Source organism: Dermacentor silvarum, chromosome 2 (genome assembly GCF_013339745.2).
Source record: "Dermacentor silvarum isolate Dsil-2018 chromosome 2, BIME_Dsil_1.4, whole genome shotgun sequence".
Lineage (NCBI taxonomy): Eukaryota > Metazoa > Arthropoda > Arachnida > Ixodida > Ixodidae > Dermacentor > Dermacentor silvarum.
Genome location: NC_051155.1, coordinates 42,787,465 through 42,803,351, shown reverse-complemented (window position 1 = coordinate 42,803,351; position 15,887 = coordinate 42,787,465). Strand labels below are relative to the sequence as shown.

At 49.7% G+C, this 15,887-nt stretch overlaps 1 protein-coding gene across 1 annotated transcript in view; it reads right to left on the bottom strand.

The window, feature by feature from the left end:
* The window catches only part of LOC125943406 (arylsulfatase B-like), a 79,972-nt gene extending 68,331 nt beyond the window's left edge, over window positions 1–11,641 (bottom strand). The window contains exons 1-2 of the mRNA XM_049662700.1: window positions 11,529–11,641; window positions 4,797–4,956 (exon numbers count right to left, since the gene is read on the bottom strand). Of these exons, the coding sequence (XP_049518657.1) occupies window positions 4,797–4,956; window positions 11,529–11,633 (265 nt within the window). The 5' untranslated portion in view covers window positions 11,634–11,641. The remainder of the gene's footprint in view (window positions 1–4,796; window positions 4,957–11,528) is intronic.
* Window positions 11,642–15,887: the final 4,246 nt, after the last annotated feature.

Sequence of the window (15,887 nt, the reverse complement as noted above, 5' to 3'; positions counted from 1 at the left end):
CTGCCCTTTGTGTTATCGTACAGATTTTCCCTTCTAATTTCCTCGCTCCGTCACGCCAGCCGGCGTGACGGAGCGCCTCCTCGAGGACGCCCTGGGCAGGCTCGAATCACATGCTTGGCAGCTGGCCGCCACCTGCCGCGCAGGTGTTTTCTCGGCGCGCTTTCGCTTCCTCCTTCTCTGACGGACGACGTAGGGCACTTGTAATCGTTGTTTGCAGGCCTTGTCCGCCGTGAGATGAGGCCCCCCGCAGAGGGTACACTTGGGTGAGCATTCGTGGTCTTCCGCGGGGGACGCGAGTCCGCATCCCCTGCAAATCTTTTTCACCGGGGTCGGGCACACGTCAGCGCAGTGACCCAGCCTTCCGCAGGCGTAGCAAACGTCCTTCTGGCGTCTGTAAATCGTACAGCGAAGCATGCTGGCGCCGCACATGACGTAGTTCGGCACTTTGAGTCCGTCGAAAAGAACGACTATCGTGGTGGTGTCCTTGATGCGTTTCACTTCGAGGGCCTTTGGGTTCTTCGGCTGGACGCAGCTGGTTGTGGTCGAGGTCGACGCCCCGCACGATCCCCTTGCACGTGTTATCCGGCGCTGCCAGGTACGAGTTGACTTCGTATCTGGCACACCCCACGAGTAGAGCTTGCACGCTCGCGTAAGCGCGGGCGTTCTTGTCCGTCGGCGTACTCACGACATAGATGTTTCGGACCATGTTAGGGCAGACGATTTCCCCCTCCGTTTCGGCCGGGTCGAGTTGAGCCGCCATGGCCACGGCCTGTGTCACCTTGATCTGGCTGATCGTCCTGACGTTCAGACCGCCTCTGGGGCGGACGATGATCCTAAAGTGCTCCCTCGGCAAGCGGGGGAGCCTCGAGGCCGCGGTGAGGCGTTTCTTGACGCCGCCGGCGGCGGGGGTGCAGGACCCGCCACCGCCGCGGCCACGTTGTGTCGAACTCGCCCGCTCGCTGACGCCGGGCTGCGGTTGCGACTTGCGCTTGGAAATAGCCGTGGTCTATCCGGACTTCAGGCACTCCCCGGGGGCCGTAGCGGGGGACTCCGGAAAATTCGATCCACCTGGGGTTCTTTAACGTGCACCTAAATTTAACGTTCCCCTAAATTTAAAAGTGCTTCCCCTTCGAAATGCGGCCGCCGTGGCCGCGATTCGATCCTGCGACCTCGTGATTAACAGTCCAACACTATAGCCACTAAGCAACCGCGGCACGTCTTAGGGTATATTGTTTTCTGGTAAAACACGATAATGACTAATTTTTGCGCTCCTAACAAAATTGACGAAAATAGGGTTAAATCAAATTTATCCTCGAAGTACACCCTTTGATGCGGGATAATACTAAAAGCAGGTGTTAGAAAACTATGAAAATGCCCACCTTTTGTGAGCAAGTGGTAAAGGTACTATATAATATAATATTATTGATATGTCAATATGGTTTGTGCCTTGTTTTTGCTTAACAAACAAGCGAGAACAGTAGTATATAAAATATATGTTCAGAGACTGCCGGCTTTGAGTGAACGAAAGCTTGTTGCTTTTTTTAGTAGCCACGTTTACATGAATAAGGCACCGATGCATTGCCTCACATTTCCTGCACGTCGCATACATGTAATCGACGGTAAAGCACTAGGAAGCGCATTATCGCAGCGCTGACGGTGCTCTGCATTGGAAATGGTAGCTGTGACGTGAAATGATTTTATCCTACTGCGTAATCTTTAAAGAAGGATGGCTGATTCGCATAGTTCGCATTTCATTACTTTGTTGCAAGAACGTATATGGGTAGCCAATAAAACAGGGCGCCAACAGACAAGGACTACGAATATTTGTGTCCAAGGAAAGACCACTGTCTGTCATTTGTTTGCATGTTACCAGAAAGATCCCAAACTTTTGGCTGCCAGACAAGAAAAAGTATTCGTCCCCGGTTTTCGTGCCAGACAGCAAAACCACCGATATCTCCACGAATTTCCTCTTAAAATAGAGAACCCGATGTTTTACCTACCAAACTTCAAAAAATATAAAACACCAAAACGAAGGACCGTGTATACCCATACTCTGTTCTGTACATCAGGTGGAAAGCTATGGAGGCTAGACACTTATTGCAGTGGCGGCGTTCGCGCTTAAAAATAGCATCCACGAGATTTCGGGACAAGGACAACTCGCGCCATCTCTTGGCGGTGACCGTGCGCCCTGACAATGACTGAATGCGAAGGCGCGACGTGTACATGCCCCAAAAACCTGGCCCTGTTCGGTGTTTTATCACCGATATTTGTGAAAATGTTCTGCATAGAGCCTCAGTTCTGAATGAAAAACGATTTAACCCTTAGAAACAAACCACTACGTATACGACTGTTAAGCCGTTGTTTTAGACTAATTTGCTTTTCGCTGTTTTTATTTTTTGATTATTATTGGCAGCCCATCGCGGTCGCCCCACGTGTATGCTCACGCGTTAAAACGACGCTGGCGCGCAGCGAGGCATAGAATTAACGCGTGGAGTGACACATTTTGGCGACCAAACTTGCGCAGCTTCCACGGCGTTGCACCTGATGCATGAAACGGAGTATATTGTCACGAGTGTCGAGAAGTAGTCGTGAAGGTACGTGAATGGCACGTGAAGTACCCGTAGAGCAGCTGGCTCCCAGAAGACGCGACCGTCGGGGCTGGCTCGAGCAGGGAAGGCGCGCGTGGTCTTCTTTGTTCTCTTCGGCTCGACCCACTCTTGCCCTCGACACACTACCTACAGGTGGCAATATGTAGTGTTGTGAACGTCCGGCGAAGTAATCCCGAAGTGCTTTCGAGTCGTTTATAAGAAAATATAGCTGTAGCGAAGAAGAGATACGCTAGTGGGTTCAGCGCTACTGGATCACAATGCTAGTGGGTCAAGCGCTCTGGCTCGGCAACGGCTCTCGTGCTTGGAAGCTGTGGCTGCCCTGAAATTCTAAAGGTGTTTATTTGGCAGAGCTCGGAGCAGCGCAACATCAATGGTCAAGGCAGCCACAGCTTCCAAGCACGAGAGCTGTTGCCGAGCCAGAGCGCTCGGCCCACTAGCATTGTGATCCAGTAGCGCTGAACCCATTAGCGTCTCATTCTTCGCTACATAGCAAATAAAATAAATTAGTCCTGCTTGAACTCGAACTGCGGACCCATAGATTGCCAGTCAGAAGTGCTGCCTATCGATGACTTTGCCAATATTTACTTTGTCTCGTGGAAATAAGACCTAGAGGTCTGCAAAGCTCTAAGCTAACCGGCACTTAGTATTCAGGCAAACAAACACATGCATCCAATAAAATCATCCACTCTGGAGGCTGCTCTTGCACCGCATGCACGATGCAATTTCACAGAAAAATGACCTCGTATAGCTGGGAGTTTCAGCGGGCTAGTCAGACATCTGACTTAGCCAAAGACTGTTGCGACTACATAGTCCCGACCACTGTGCTGACACAACCACCGGGAATAATAGAGCATCTTAAGAGTGCAGCAGCGCCTCAAGCTGCTCTGGTAGGCTGACGCAGATGGCAAAGTATATAGGGTCTTTCACAGCGTACGACCGGGCCGTGCCACTTCCACAATAAATGCCGTGTTCTTATCGGTGGAACATTGAAACACATGTACCTGCGTATGTTTATTCCAACCGATACTGCAAGAAAGAGTGCAAGACTTCCTGCGCCTAATATTCCGCCAATCCCAATGCTAAACCAGAAAAAAACATACGCCTGAAGAACAGCATGCACCCTATTGACTGACGCGCTATAATTGACTGATGATTGGCAGCTGATCTATAAAACAACACCGACCTGAAAAACTTAAACGAAGCCAGTAGTAAAAAACGACAGGCGTTGTAGCAAATGAAAGAAAAGGCAATGGTTTTTTTTTTCATTACACCACCGGAGAGGCCTTACACCTGAAGTAGAAAGTTGACATGCATAGCCTACTGTGACCATATGATGAGTTCGAACAATGACTTGGCGCAAACCGTTGGGAAATAGACACCTATGGCCATTTTACTTGCTTGAAATATGTAAGTGGCCGAGCACCCTTAAATTCTGCAATGTGTATGTTTGTAGAAATCCCCCTTTTATCACCCGAAATTAAAGGGTGCACTGAGGGTGTTATAACGATGGCAGCCATTTTCAGAATTTTCAGGGAATGTCAGGGTTCAAAAGGGTATTCAGACATCCAATCCACCCTTGAGGACGTAGCTTTCCCGAGAGTGCACCGCGGTTGAAACATCTTCAATCAAGAGCAGAAATTAGCTCAATCAGTTGTAGTCCTCAAATTCCGCACTCCGCAGAGGTTAACTGTATTCTCACAGTCACCGCAATTATTTTTGTCTGTGTGTGTGTCTGTGTGAGTGTGTCAGTGGAAGGGGAAGGAATGGAAGGAGCAGTCTGGCAACTGCAAGGGCAAAACGCTTGGCTATTCATTAGCAAAGCGTGAATAGAAGTGTAGAAACAGAAGAAAATAACACAGAGCCAAGAAGAATAAATAAAAATATTACCGATAATACAGCAATGAAGTACCAACAAAATAAAAAGAAAATCGGCCGCTCGTAGCGCTAAAGACATGAGATGATGGCAGTGGCGAATACATTTAGCACACGTCGGCATCAAAACGATACGACGTGATTCCAGCACAACGTGAGGTGAAATTCAGCCCAATGTAAAGGGAGGCACACAATGCTGTGAAGCGCGGAAACACATTGGGTTAGCCCATCCATAGAGGCTGTCACCTATATACAGTATATGTGTGACAAATGGTGCGGAAGGGTAGAAACGGGTTTTCTCGTTACAAATCCCACCTGTGCGTATCGGATACAGTCCGGTCATAAGTGCTGCTCTTGAAGGAGTGCAGGCTGGCTGTGCGTAGAAGTTATTTAGTATGACGCCGTCTGCTGCCAGGGCGTCCAAGTTTGGCGTGGGTATCTGGGGGGACCCGTGAAAGCTGACATCGTCCCATCCCTGCAACGTACACATCAGTTAGCTCCTGAGCATACGCGCGTTTCGAAAAATTGTGACACTCAAATTCATAAGTTGCGCGAAGACTATAATAACCCTTCCCCCTTTGTCGTCCTAAAAAAGAAGGTTCATTTTTCAGCCGAGATTCTATTCTCTCGTGAAGTAAGAAATAGCGAGCATTATTGTGGTGCCTTGTCTTTTACAGCGAAAGCTGTATATGGCTAGGCGAAACGAAAAACTGTTCGTCCCATGTTTCGCTAAACGTCTCCATTGGCAGCGCCGTTAGTGACGTCGTTCTCTGCGTCGTACCTGCTCTGCCAACGCTCTGCTCGCAACGCCGGCTCCTCGACTCGCCACTGTCGCATGCGTTGGATATCTCGAGTTAGCTCGGCGTCGTGGTTAGCAGCATCCGCCCGCCATTGTCTTTTGCGTTCCACTTCGCGATTTCAACGTGGACGTTTTCTCGCAGCCGAAGCCAAAGTCCCGCTCGAGAAACTCCCGCCGAAAGCGGGCGTTGGCCCCGGCAAACGCGTTCCCACCATTGCCACGTTGACGCTGCTTTGCACGCAACGCCACCTCCTCTGCTCGCCGTTGTCGCATGCGTTCGATATCTCGAGTTAGCTCGATGTCGTGGTTAGCAGCATCCGCCCGCCATTGGCGCTTGCGTTCTACTAGAGACACAAACATGTAACCAATATTTGAGAAACGCTTCAATACAGCGTAGGGATTAACCCCCTGCTAAACACCGGGGCCGCACGTTTCAGCTTCGCGGGTTAACCATCTGTGCGGAGTGATTGGGCGGTGTTTTAACAGCTTCGCTCTTTAAGCCAGCCGTAATTTGTGGTACGAAGCCGTGGTAGCCATGGCAACCCGAAAGAGGGGGAGACCGCGTACAGACCGCGTGCAAGACCACGTGCATGCGGACGCGGTCTCCTCCTCGCCAGCTCCCTGGTAAGTGGTTCTTGAGGGAAAGGGAAAGGTTGGCGCTATCTTCTGCAGCCCTTGAGGGAGCACGGCTCAGCGCCAACTCCCTGCTTTCCCGACCCCTGCCTCTCTTCTCTCCGCGGCGCGCTGAGCCAGGAGAAAACAAAAAGGCGAAGGCTTGCACTAGGCCGCGCAAAGCTCAAAACACAGCGACCCTGGCCAATTGATATCGAGCGGCTGGCCTCCAACGCGTTCGGCTTCGGCAAGCAGCCGGGTTCTTGGCACTGTACCAACCTTGATTAGCCTGCGTGCGTTTCTAGCATGCCAGGGGCGCCGTCGCTCGTAGGGGCCCACGCGTCCAGCGCTAGTCACGCGAAATGGCTCACAGGAGCGCGCGAGACCTAACCCACCGCGACGCCACCTATTCTGGTCGTGACCATCCCCGCGAGAATCGGGACCCTCCCTCCACATACAACGAGGTCACAAAGCACTTTTATCTAGACCGCAGAATATACAGCACACCTCACAATAAGCTCACCAGGCCTCAAGCCATCACCTTCAGAATGCTTCAAACCAACACGTACCCCACGCAGAACAGACTACATCACTACATGCCTGAGCTATACACAACATCATATTGCGAAAATTGCCTTAGAACACTAGATGTGCATCACTTGCTCTGGCCGTGTGGTCGGACCCACGTAAACAAGAATCAAGAGTCCGCCAGGCTACAAGAAGCACTGCGCAGCACGGACCTGGCGGAACAGCTCTGGGCCGTCCAGCGAGCCCACGATGCGGCCAGGGAGCTAAAACGCCCGGTCCCAACGTGGGAGTAGCCCGCTCTATGGGGCCTTGCGCCCCGTAGCCCGCAGGACCTTACAAGAGAGTTATCCCACCCACCCACGCGAAATGTCGCCAAAGGGAAGGTACCTCCGAAAATTATCGCGGGAGAATACCTTATTACACGCGTAGTTAAGTTAAACCAAGTTAAGACCTAGCAGCAACCAAGTTCATAACTTGCAGTAGCCTCCAGTAAGCTTCGCTGTGCCTAAGCTTTGCGCGACTGAGTGCAAACTTGCCTGATTTTTTGTTTTATTGCGATATCAAATATATGGACACTCCAAAGTTAATTTATTCCATTGCCGTCACCGTCGCGGTGAGGTTCCGTATGACGTCAACGGCAATTAAATCGTTGCCACGCGCCATATGCTGTATGTGCGAGTGAAAGGGCGCGAGGGACGCGCGCTTTCACGGGGAGTGAACGCACGGCGGAGAGCAAACGCGCGTTATGCGCCGGGCTCTCTGAAGGCCTGCAGAATTAAGCGTCTCCATGCTCCTTTACAATCACCATATAAATAAAGCAAACGCGACTCCTTCCATCACGCAAAAGGCCGTAGGGGGCGAGAGGGAGGAGAGGCGACGTTTAGCTGCGTCACCAAATGCCTATTTATATAAAGGCGTTGCGAGGCGAGAAGGTGGTAAAAAGTTGGCCGCATATCTGCTTGCTTCGCTGCAAATGACATCGAAAGACGATAGTCTTCTGCCACCCCTGATAAGTAACACCCTCTCTTGTCCACCCTCCCTCCCCTCACGCTCTTCCCCTCCCCTCTCACTCCTCCCATGATGGATGCAATGGAGATTTTGCTGAATTCAATTCAAATTTACCGCGTTCGCCCTGCTCTCGCGCCATCTGTTGGGACCTTTTATTACAGTTGACTTAAAGCCGGCTGCAGAGCCGCGGCTTCAGTCGGCTTCTTTTAACGCGTAGCGTTTCCTACACCATTTTTAACGCATTCGACGCCATTTCTAACGCATTGATTTTTCATTTACTAACGCAAAAACCAGTACAATATGTATTCCTAATTAAATGAACGCTACGGATTACGGTTATGTGCCTCAAAACTCTGTACTGCTAAATTAGCCATCCTATACTCCGTTTCATACATCAGCCAGGTGCAACGCTGTAAAAGCTGCGCAAGAAGTACGGCCATTAAAATGTATTACTCCGCGCGTTCCGTCTATGCAGCGGTCTATGCTTCGCTGCGCGCCAGCGGCGTTTGCTCGCGCGAGCTTGCACGTGAGGCTGCAGCGACGGGCTGCAAATAAAACGCGCATAGCATGGCATTTTCAGCGCAGCTTAAGAAACTAGGGTCTTTAGAGTTACGTATCTATGTATTTTCTATTAAAGGAACACACCTCCTAATACTTACCTAGTAATGTTGCTCCTCAGATATGCGTAATATTTACTTTGTGATCGATTACGTTCACAAGTATGAACAGCCGTACCAGTTTAAGTAGTGTGGGCGGTAAGACTTCCCCACTAGCCGGCTACGCAAACTGGCCGGCCGAAACACGCAGTGCAGCGTTGGTGTATTCTGTGGTTGGTTGTTGACGGCAGATTTCAGGAAGCATGTCATCTGCGAAACTGTAGCCTTCGCCGCGTTTGTTAAGGATATTAGCAGACGATGCCGACGTGCTACTTTCCTGACTGCAACAAGCGGCTATCGAATGATGTCGACAGTTTGGCGCGCCACTTCTTGCGTGCTCCCAGCAATGCGGCCCTTCGCTCGGCGTGGGAGCGATTCCTCGTGCCGACCGGGAACTCTGCGAAATCCATGGTGTGTGATTTACACTTTCATGAGCAGGACATATTGATGTGTTTGTGCATATTATCAATGGACAGACGGTTGAGGTGCCTTGAGACAAATGGATTTTCCGAGGGTGCGGTGCCGAAAGTGTTCCCTAACCGTCCCTCGTATCTGTCGAACCAACCGGGAAACAAAACGCAAACGAAGAGAGATGTTTGGTGACCTGTTCTGGGCCATCTTAGAAGACCTGTCAGAGAATACGCCGAGTCGTGTTGGGTGTCCTTTGCGCTTTCAGGAACTGAGTGCACGCATCATTAAATTTTTAGCAGTGGAGCTGTTTACGGTTTTTGCTTCCCCGCGTAGTGTTCGCAAAAACTCGCCTAGCGATGACGTCACTGCGCACAGCTGCGCCTCGAGCGCATCACCTTGTGATAGCCAATCAATAGCTAATCGATAATTGATCAATAAATTCCGGAAAATGCTGGGGATGACTTGGTAGTGATTAGCCTAGCCCAAATACGTGGCCAATACCTTGCGATAGCCAATCAATAGGTAATCGATCAATAATCAATAAATTCTGGAAAAGCATAACCCCTATAAGGCCAGGACCAGCTATGCGCCGATCAGCTCCGCTGTTTCTTTAGATTTGCGCCACTTGTGCAAGCTACGGTAATTTCTCTTTAGTCACGCGCATGCATACACGCATACCTTGCATAAAAATGCATTCTTAGGCAAGGTTCCTGGTGCAGCGGCGGGGATCCAGTCTTGAAGTAAAGGCAGCGAGGAAATGTGCCAAGCTACTGTAGGTGGAGTTAGTTTCCACGTAGGTTCAAATCATTGCCTAGACTATGTCCCTTGTGACAGTTTAAGTGTTAGCTATATATAGGGGCATACAGTTGTCTTTTACTTCGTTTTATTAATAAAACATTGATTGGTTTACAAGAAAGTTGTGCTGTTATTTTTGTGGATAACAAATTTGGTCTCACTAGCTGCCGTATAAATGCCCCAGACCAAAGCGTTAAGCAAGTAAAAGCAGCGAGAAAACGTGCCAAGCTGCTTTATGGGGCAAGTAAACTGCGTGAAAGGTTTAGGCGGCAAGAAGAAACACGACACTTAAAAACGCAGCTCCTGCGCTTCGTCGTATGCATTTCTTCCTATCGTGCAGTTTACCTTTCTTTCAATATGAACCAACTAGCCCGATATATGTTATCGCTGTAGGTGGATACCGATTTCGCATGGTATCAATAATTCGGACTATAGGGAGAACCCCAGCGAGCATGAAACACGCGCAAGCTGCCCGTCCGCATGAGCTCAAGGCTGCGGTGAGGCGTCTGCAGTGGAGCGCGATGGAACGGCGCCGCCATCTGGCGCCTGCCCAAGGAGCGGCGACAGCGGCGCACCGGCAGAGTTTTACAACTGAAGCTAGTCTAGTAACGTTGGGTGAAACCTCGCTGCCACAGAGGAGGAGCCGGTGTTGCATCGTATATACAGAAGGGGCGGCTTGGTGGGATTCGTCGGCAGATATGGAAAGTGAGCTGAAGAGACTGAAAGAACCCAGGCTTCGTCGTCGGAACGAAACCAAGAAGAGGCAGAGAGCTGAGGAGACGGAGGAAGAACGAGCTGCACGCTTCGAGAAGCGTCGTAAGTACGAAGTGGCCAGGCGAGTGGATTCAGATGAGGATAGCACCCGAAAAGCGTTCAAGTCACTGAACGACAATTCCTTATCCTCCCGCCTCACCGACCATCGGGCCGTCTTTGTGGCAATTGAGAAACAACAAGATGGAGACTTTCTAAAATAAATGCGTTACACTTTAAAAATGTGGAGTTTTTAATGCAACCATAACTTAACGAGGGGTAACAACCAAACCTAAACACTCAGACGTACGAAGCTAAATGATAAAGATGTAACCGTATAGAGAACCAAGCTAAACAGTAACATTAACCGTACCTCTCGCTACGCACACGCAGGCATAACTGAGTTAAGCCACAGCCAAGTTTTTGGTTGTTTTTTAGTAGGAGAACGTGATTAGCGACACCTTCCACCCAGACATTACCAAGTTGCACCAGTTCTTACGAATTAAAATTCAGGGTGAAATGAAATCACTTTGCACTAAAATTAGCATCAAGCAATTTCTATAATTTACTCATTGAAATAATGCGATCTTAAGTGGTACCACGGTTGCTTTGGCCGTACTGTGACGATGTGGCACTGGCGCATAATTAATAAAAGACCGGTGGATAAAGTGACAAGCGCCGACTTGGAAAAAAGTATCCGTTCCCGTGGTAGAGAGGGGATGGAGAGCTTAGAAAATTTTTCCACCGTTGGTTGCATTTCCCTCCTCGATGAGGCAGGGCATGTGCAGAGTGAGGTTCTGAACTACACTTCGCATTGTGGGGAATGCTGTTTAAGTTACGAATCCGGGACCTCAAAGATGTACGACGAAATTATAACGCATTTAACTCACATATACCCCAGAATCGGCACCAATTTTTTTGTAAGCTTTTGTTTTGTGTGAATGGCATACGTTTATGCACACGTGTCGCGGCCACTGCAAGCAAGATCATGTTGCTGCGACTGGGTTGCATCTCAACTGACATGAAACACGTTCTGCGGCTACAACATGAACTTTCACGTGCCGTTTTTCTAGTGCGCGATCCTGCATAAAGTGAGAGTATCTATATGTTTTGAAAGGGTGCTTTTCGGGACACATGCGAAATCGAATGTTCAATGAAGGAAAGAAATAAGCTTGGGAAATTTCAACAACACACTATTGCATCGCACTGTTCGTCATGGAAGATAAACTCTCGAGAAAAAAAATACAGATGCGGCGTTTTTTTCTTGCTTTTTTGCCTTGAAGAATACGTACTGAATTTTTAATTACAGTGAAATCCCGTATAACTGGGTCCGGTATTAGTAAACAATGCTGACACAGAGGCACTTCCCGTTTCCTATTCGAAATACACACGCGCATAGCACCCCCGCATTGTTCGAACTTCAGGAATGAGAGGCGTTTGAGTGGTTACAATAGACCACCATACCGTCTACACCAAGATCGAACTTACCATATCGTCGGCAAGAATGAACACGATGTGAGGCTGCCTGGTGAAACATTGCGCTGCTGGCAAAAGTGAGAGCAACAGGCACAAGCAAGGCGTTATAGCTGTCATTGTGCTGAAAAAGATATAAAGAGTTCTCTGAGCAAACCTGTAGCAGTGTCATAGTCAAATTAGAGGATCGAATTTTTATCGCGGTGCTTTCAGCCCTCGGACTGAATGTTATGTTCCTAAATGTTGCTTCACGAACAACTCATCGAGCCTCCGAGGAACGCCCAGAATCGCCACACAGCTTGTTTCTAGGATCTTCTGCTTTTCAGTCGCAAGCTCATTCCCGGGTTAGAACAAGCAGCGAGATGTGAAGCTAATAACCGTTGAACACAGTCTTTATTTCAACATTAGTCGTTGCTGTTGTTCCCTGTACGGCCAAGTACAGGGAAAGCACAATAAATATGCTGGGAAGCTTCGTTCTTGCTCTTCCCCCCCCCCCCCTTTTTTTTAATACGAGATGTTACTCGCTGTATATATAACTGTCCACGGGGAGGGCAGTCTGCGAACGCTACGGAACAGCCACGAGCGAATACTTAAGTATACAATATAAAGACATAGCGTGAGGCTTCACGCATCGCGACCAACGCGCTTTTCACGTACCTGCTTTGCGCGCCATGCGTGCTAGTCAAGGGGTCTCGCCATACAAGCGCTACATTTATATGTCCAACAGCCGCTTTGGAATAACCGACTGCGGAGCCCGCATCTGGCTAACAGCCGTGTGCTACGCACATATGCTGGCATATGCTACGCGCCACCAGCTGCGCTTCACGAATTAAGCACCGTCCTAAAGGGGGGAACAAGCTCAACAGTGTTTACAGCTGCGGGTGAACAGTGGTGTTTTGTTTGTTGAAGGGGTTTAGGACCAGTAGAAGAAAGCTGTTACCTGCAGGCTGACCGAACATGCAAAGGTAGGCAACTAATCTCTCCAATCGCAGCATTTCAAGGTTTTGGCGGATAAAGAGTTCCTAAAGCTCATTGTGAAATATCTTGTTTAATTTCAGCGTTGTGTCGGGGCTACAATCTTCCAAGAGCGTACTCTTCAAGGGGCAAACATTTCACTTTGTACCGGTAAGTAAATTAAAAGAACAAGTCGATTACATCTGCATCAACACTGCAGATGAGGATCAGAAAGCAAATGGAAGAGGAATAAAGGCAATGGCAGGGAGGTTGTCAACCAGTTTGCAATATATGGTTTGCTACCCTGCGCTGGGAGAGTGAAAATGGAGGTAGCTGACAAACTGGTTGAGATTACTTTTCACGTGGTAAGGACGGTGAAGAGCCACACAGTACAAAAACTTGTAATCGTGAATGTAACTGGGCGAGCATTGTGCCCAGAAAAGACAAGTGACCCGCAAAACAGCGACGACCACGAGCACCGTCGTCGGTGCATCCGCCTAGGTAGCCCAGTGGCTATGACTTAGCACTGCTTGGTTCGAATTCGTGGGTTCGATCCTTGCCATGGCGGTCGCATTTTGTTGGGGACGAAATGCAACAGCGCATGTGTGCTCAACTTACGTGCACGTTAAAGAAGTCACAAGTGGTCACAATAATCCAGGGTCCCCGACTACGGTGTTACGTCCATAGCCCGGAGACAAACGTAGAACAGTAGCAAGCACTTTATTGCTACATAGTGCCGCAAGTACGACGGTACAAAAGGAAGTGAGCGGGGAGGCAGCCGAGACATGCCAGCTTTATAGTTGTCGCAGTCAGGTCACATGATTACTGGGCAGCTTAGCTGGCCGCTCTTAACAACACGTGGCGCTATCGCATACACGACATTTCTTCCCGCTTAACTGTTTGGAGGTACCATTACAACAAAATTAAGATGGCGTGTAGCGATCTGGCGCTCGTCGATTGCGTACGGGATATCTTCGTACTGGTGGTGCTGCCTCAGAGGCTGCGGCCGCTGCCGTAGGCGTCGCCGCAGTGGCGTCCGAAAACTCCCAGAAGGTGTCCTTGTTCTTACCCTTGGAGACGTCAGCTGCACCCAGGAGAAGCTGATCTTGGTGACGATGCCACACGGCCAGGCCCCTTGGCGTGCGTACCTTGACGGCATACGAAACGGGTCCTTTCTGCCGTACCACAGCACCCGGAAGCCATCTGAGTGGTCCCCTGTAATTTCGAACAAGAACACAGTCTCCTACAGCAAACTGCCGAGCGTTGGAGCTGCCTTGGCAGGACTGAATTGTCGGTGGCGAACTAATTCCTCTACTTCTGGGTTGAGAATGTCCAGTTTGGAACGAAGACGGCGACCGAACATAAGGTTAGCCGGCGCTTCTTTTGTCGTAGCGTGGGGTGTATTCCGATAAGCAAGTAAGAAGCTGTTAAGGCTGGCCTCCAGGTTTCCAGTGCTAAAATACTTCTTCATGGCAGTCTTTAGGGACTGAACGAAACGTTCTGCCAAGCCATTCGAACTTGGGTGATAAGGCGCTGTTAGGAGCGCGCCACGCCACATCTCTCGAACAAACGTCTGGAACTCGGCAGACTTAAATTGTGGCCCGTTGTCCGACACGATTGTTGCCGGATAACCGAAGCGGCTAAACATTTCGCGAAGACGATCAATGATTGCCGTGCTAGTTGTGTTTTTCATGATGCACACCTCTGGCTATTTAGTATGCGCATCCACCACAACTAAGAACATGTGCTGCCGGAAAGGCCCAGCAAAATCGATGTGTACTCGCTTCCAGGGGGATGTTGGCCACGACCATGGGTGCAAAGAAGCACTGTTAGGGGCACTACGCTGCTCCTGGCAAGGTTTGCATCCTTTGACCTGAGACTCAAGATCCGCGTCAATTGAAGGCCACCAAACATAGCGGCGGGCCAACTCTATGGATCGCACAATACCTGGATGACCGTCGTGAAGTTCTTGTAGAACCAGAGATCTCAGCTTTGCAGGCACCACAACACGCATTCTCCACAGGAGGCAGCCTTAGTCTGTGGTCATGTGTTCGCCTGTCAAAGAAAGGCTTGAGCTCCACGTCGTCCGTAAGGTTAGGCCACCCCGTACTTGCGAGCTCGAGTACTCTGCAAAGAAGTTGGTCATGCGAGGTTGCACGTGCAATATCTTTGTGTGTGACCCGCATTGATTGCAAGCGTAACGAGTAGAACGTTTCTTCTGCGTCATTAGCGGACTTCTGACGCACTGGCAAGCGCGACAAGCAGTCAGCCTCTAGATTTTCATTTGCCGGTCGAAGCGGTAGGCAGACAACGTCACTGCCCAACGTTGAAGTCTTGCTGCTGCCAAAGTTGGTATGCCAGACTTTGGGTCTAAAATAGTCTGCAGTGGTTTATGGTCGGTTATCAGCGTGAACGGGCGCCGGTAAATATATAGTGAAACTTCTTAACGCCGAAGATGATAGCTAGCGCTTCTTTCTCGATCTGGCTATACTTCTGCTCAGCATCGGACAGCGTCCGTGAAGCGTAAGCAACAGGGCGAATGGTGCCATCAGCAAAAATATGAGAAAGTACAGCGCCTACCCCGTAATGAGATGCGTCGCAAGCCATTTGGATCAGTCTTTGCGGATCATAGTGAGCCAGAACTTCTGTAGACGCCAACGCAGCCTTAATGTCGTCAAAGGCCGTTTGACACTCGCTGGTCCACGCCCATGCTTGGTCGTCACGCAGCAATTTGTACAGGGGATGGGCCAGCGTTGCCAGTTGAGGTAGAAATTTTCCGTAGTAGTTTACGGCTCCGAGCAAAGAACGAAGCTGCTGCTTGTTTTCTGGCGCTGATGCTGCTATAAAGGCATCAGTCTTGTCCGTTGTGGGATGTATGCCATCGGCACTCAACTTGTGCCCCTAGTAGGTCAATTCCTTCTGAAAAAAATTGCATTTCTCAGCTCTTAATCGAACTCCCCGGCTTTCTAAACGGGTTAGAACTGCTTCCACGTTCTGCAGGTGTTCGGCTCTAGTCCTTCCGGGCACTAGAATATCGTCCAAATAGCATACGACACCTTTGAGATCTTTGAGCATGGTGTCCATTATTCGCTGAAAAATACCAGGCGCCGAAGACACGCCGAAAGGCAGCCGGTTTACAGCGAACAGTCCTTTCGTCGTGTTGATCGCCAGAAGACGACGTGCCAGTTCCGCTAGCACTACCTGTTGATAGGCCCTGTTCAAGTCAATTTGGGAAAATTCTTGTCCTCCACCGAGTGCAGCGAAAGTTTCTTCAACACGTGGTAAAGGATAGCGACCGGTGTCTAGCGTAGGGTTCACCGTTGTCTCATAGTCGCCACACAGGCGGATATTTCCGTCTTGCTTTACCACCGGCCCTAATAATAATATGTGGTTTTTATTGGCGCAAGGGCCAGATATGGC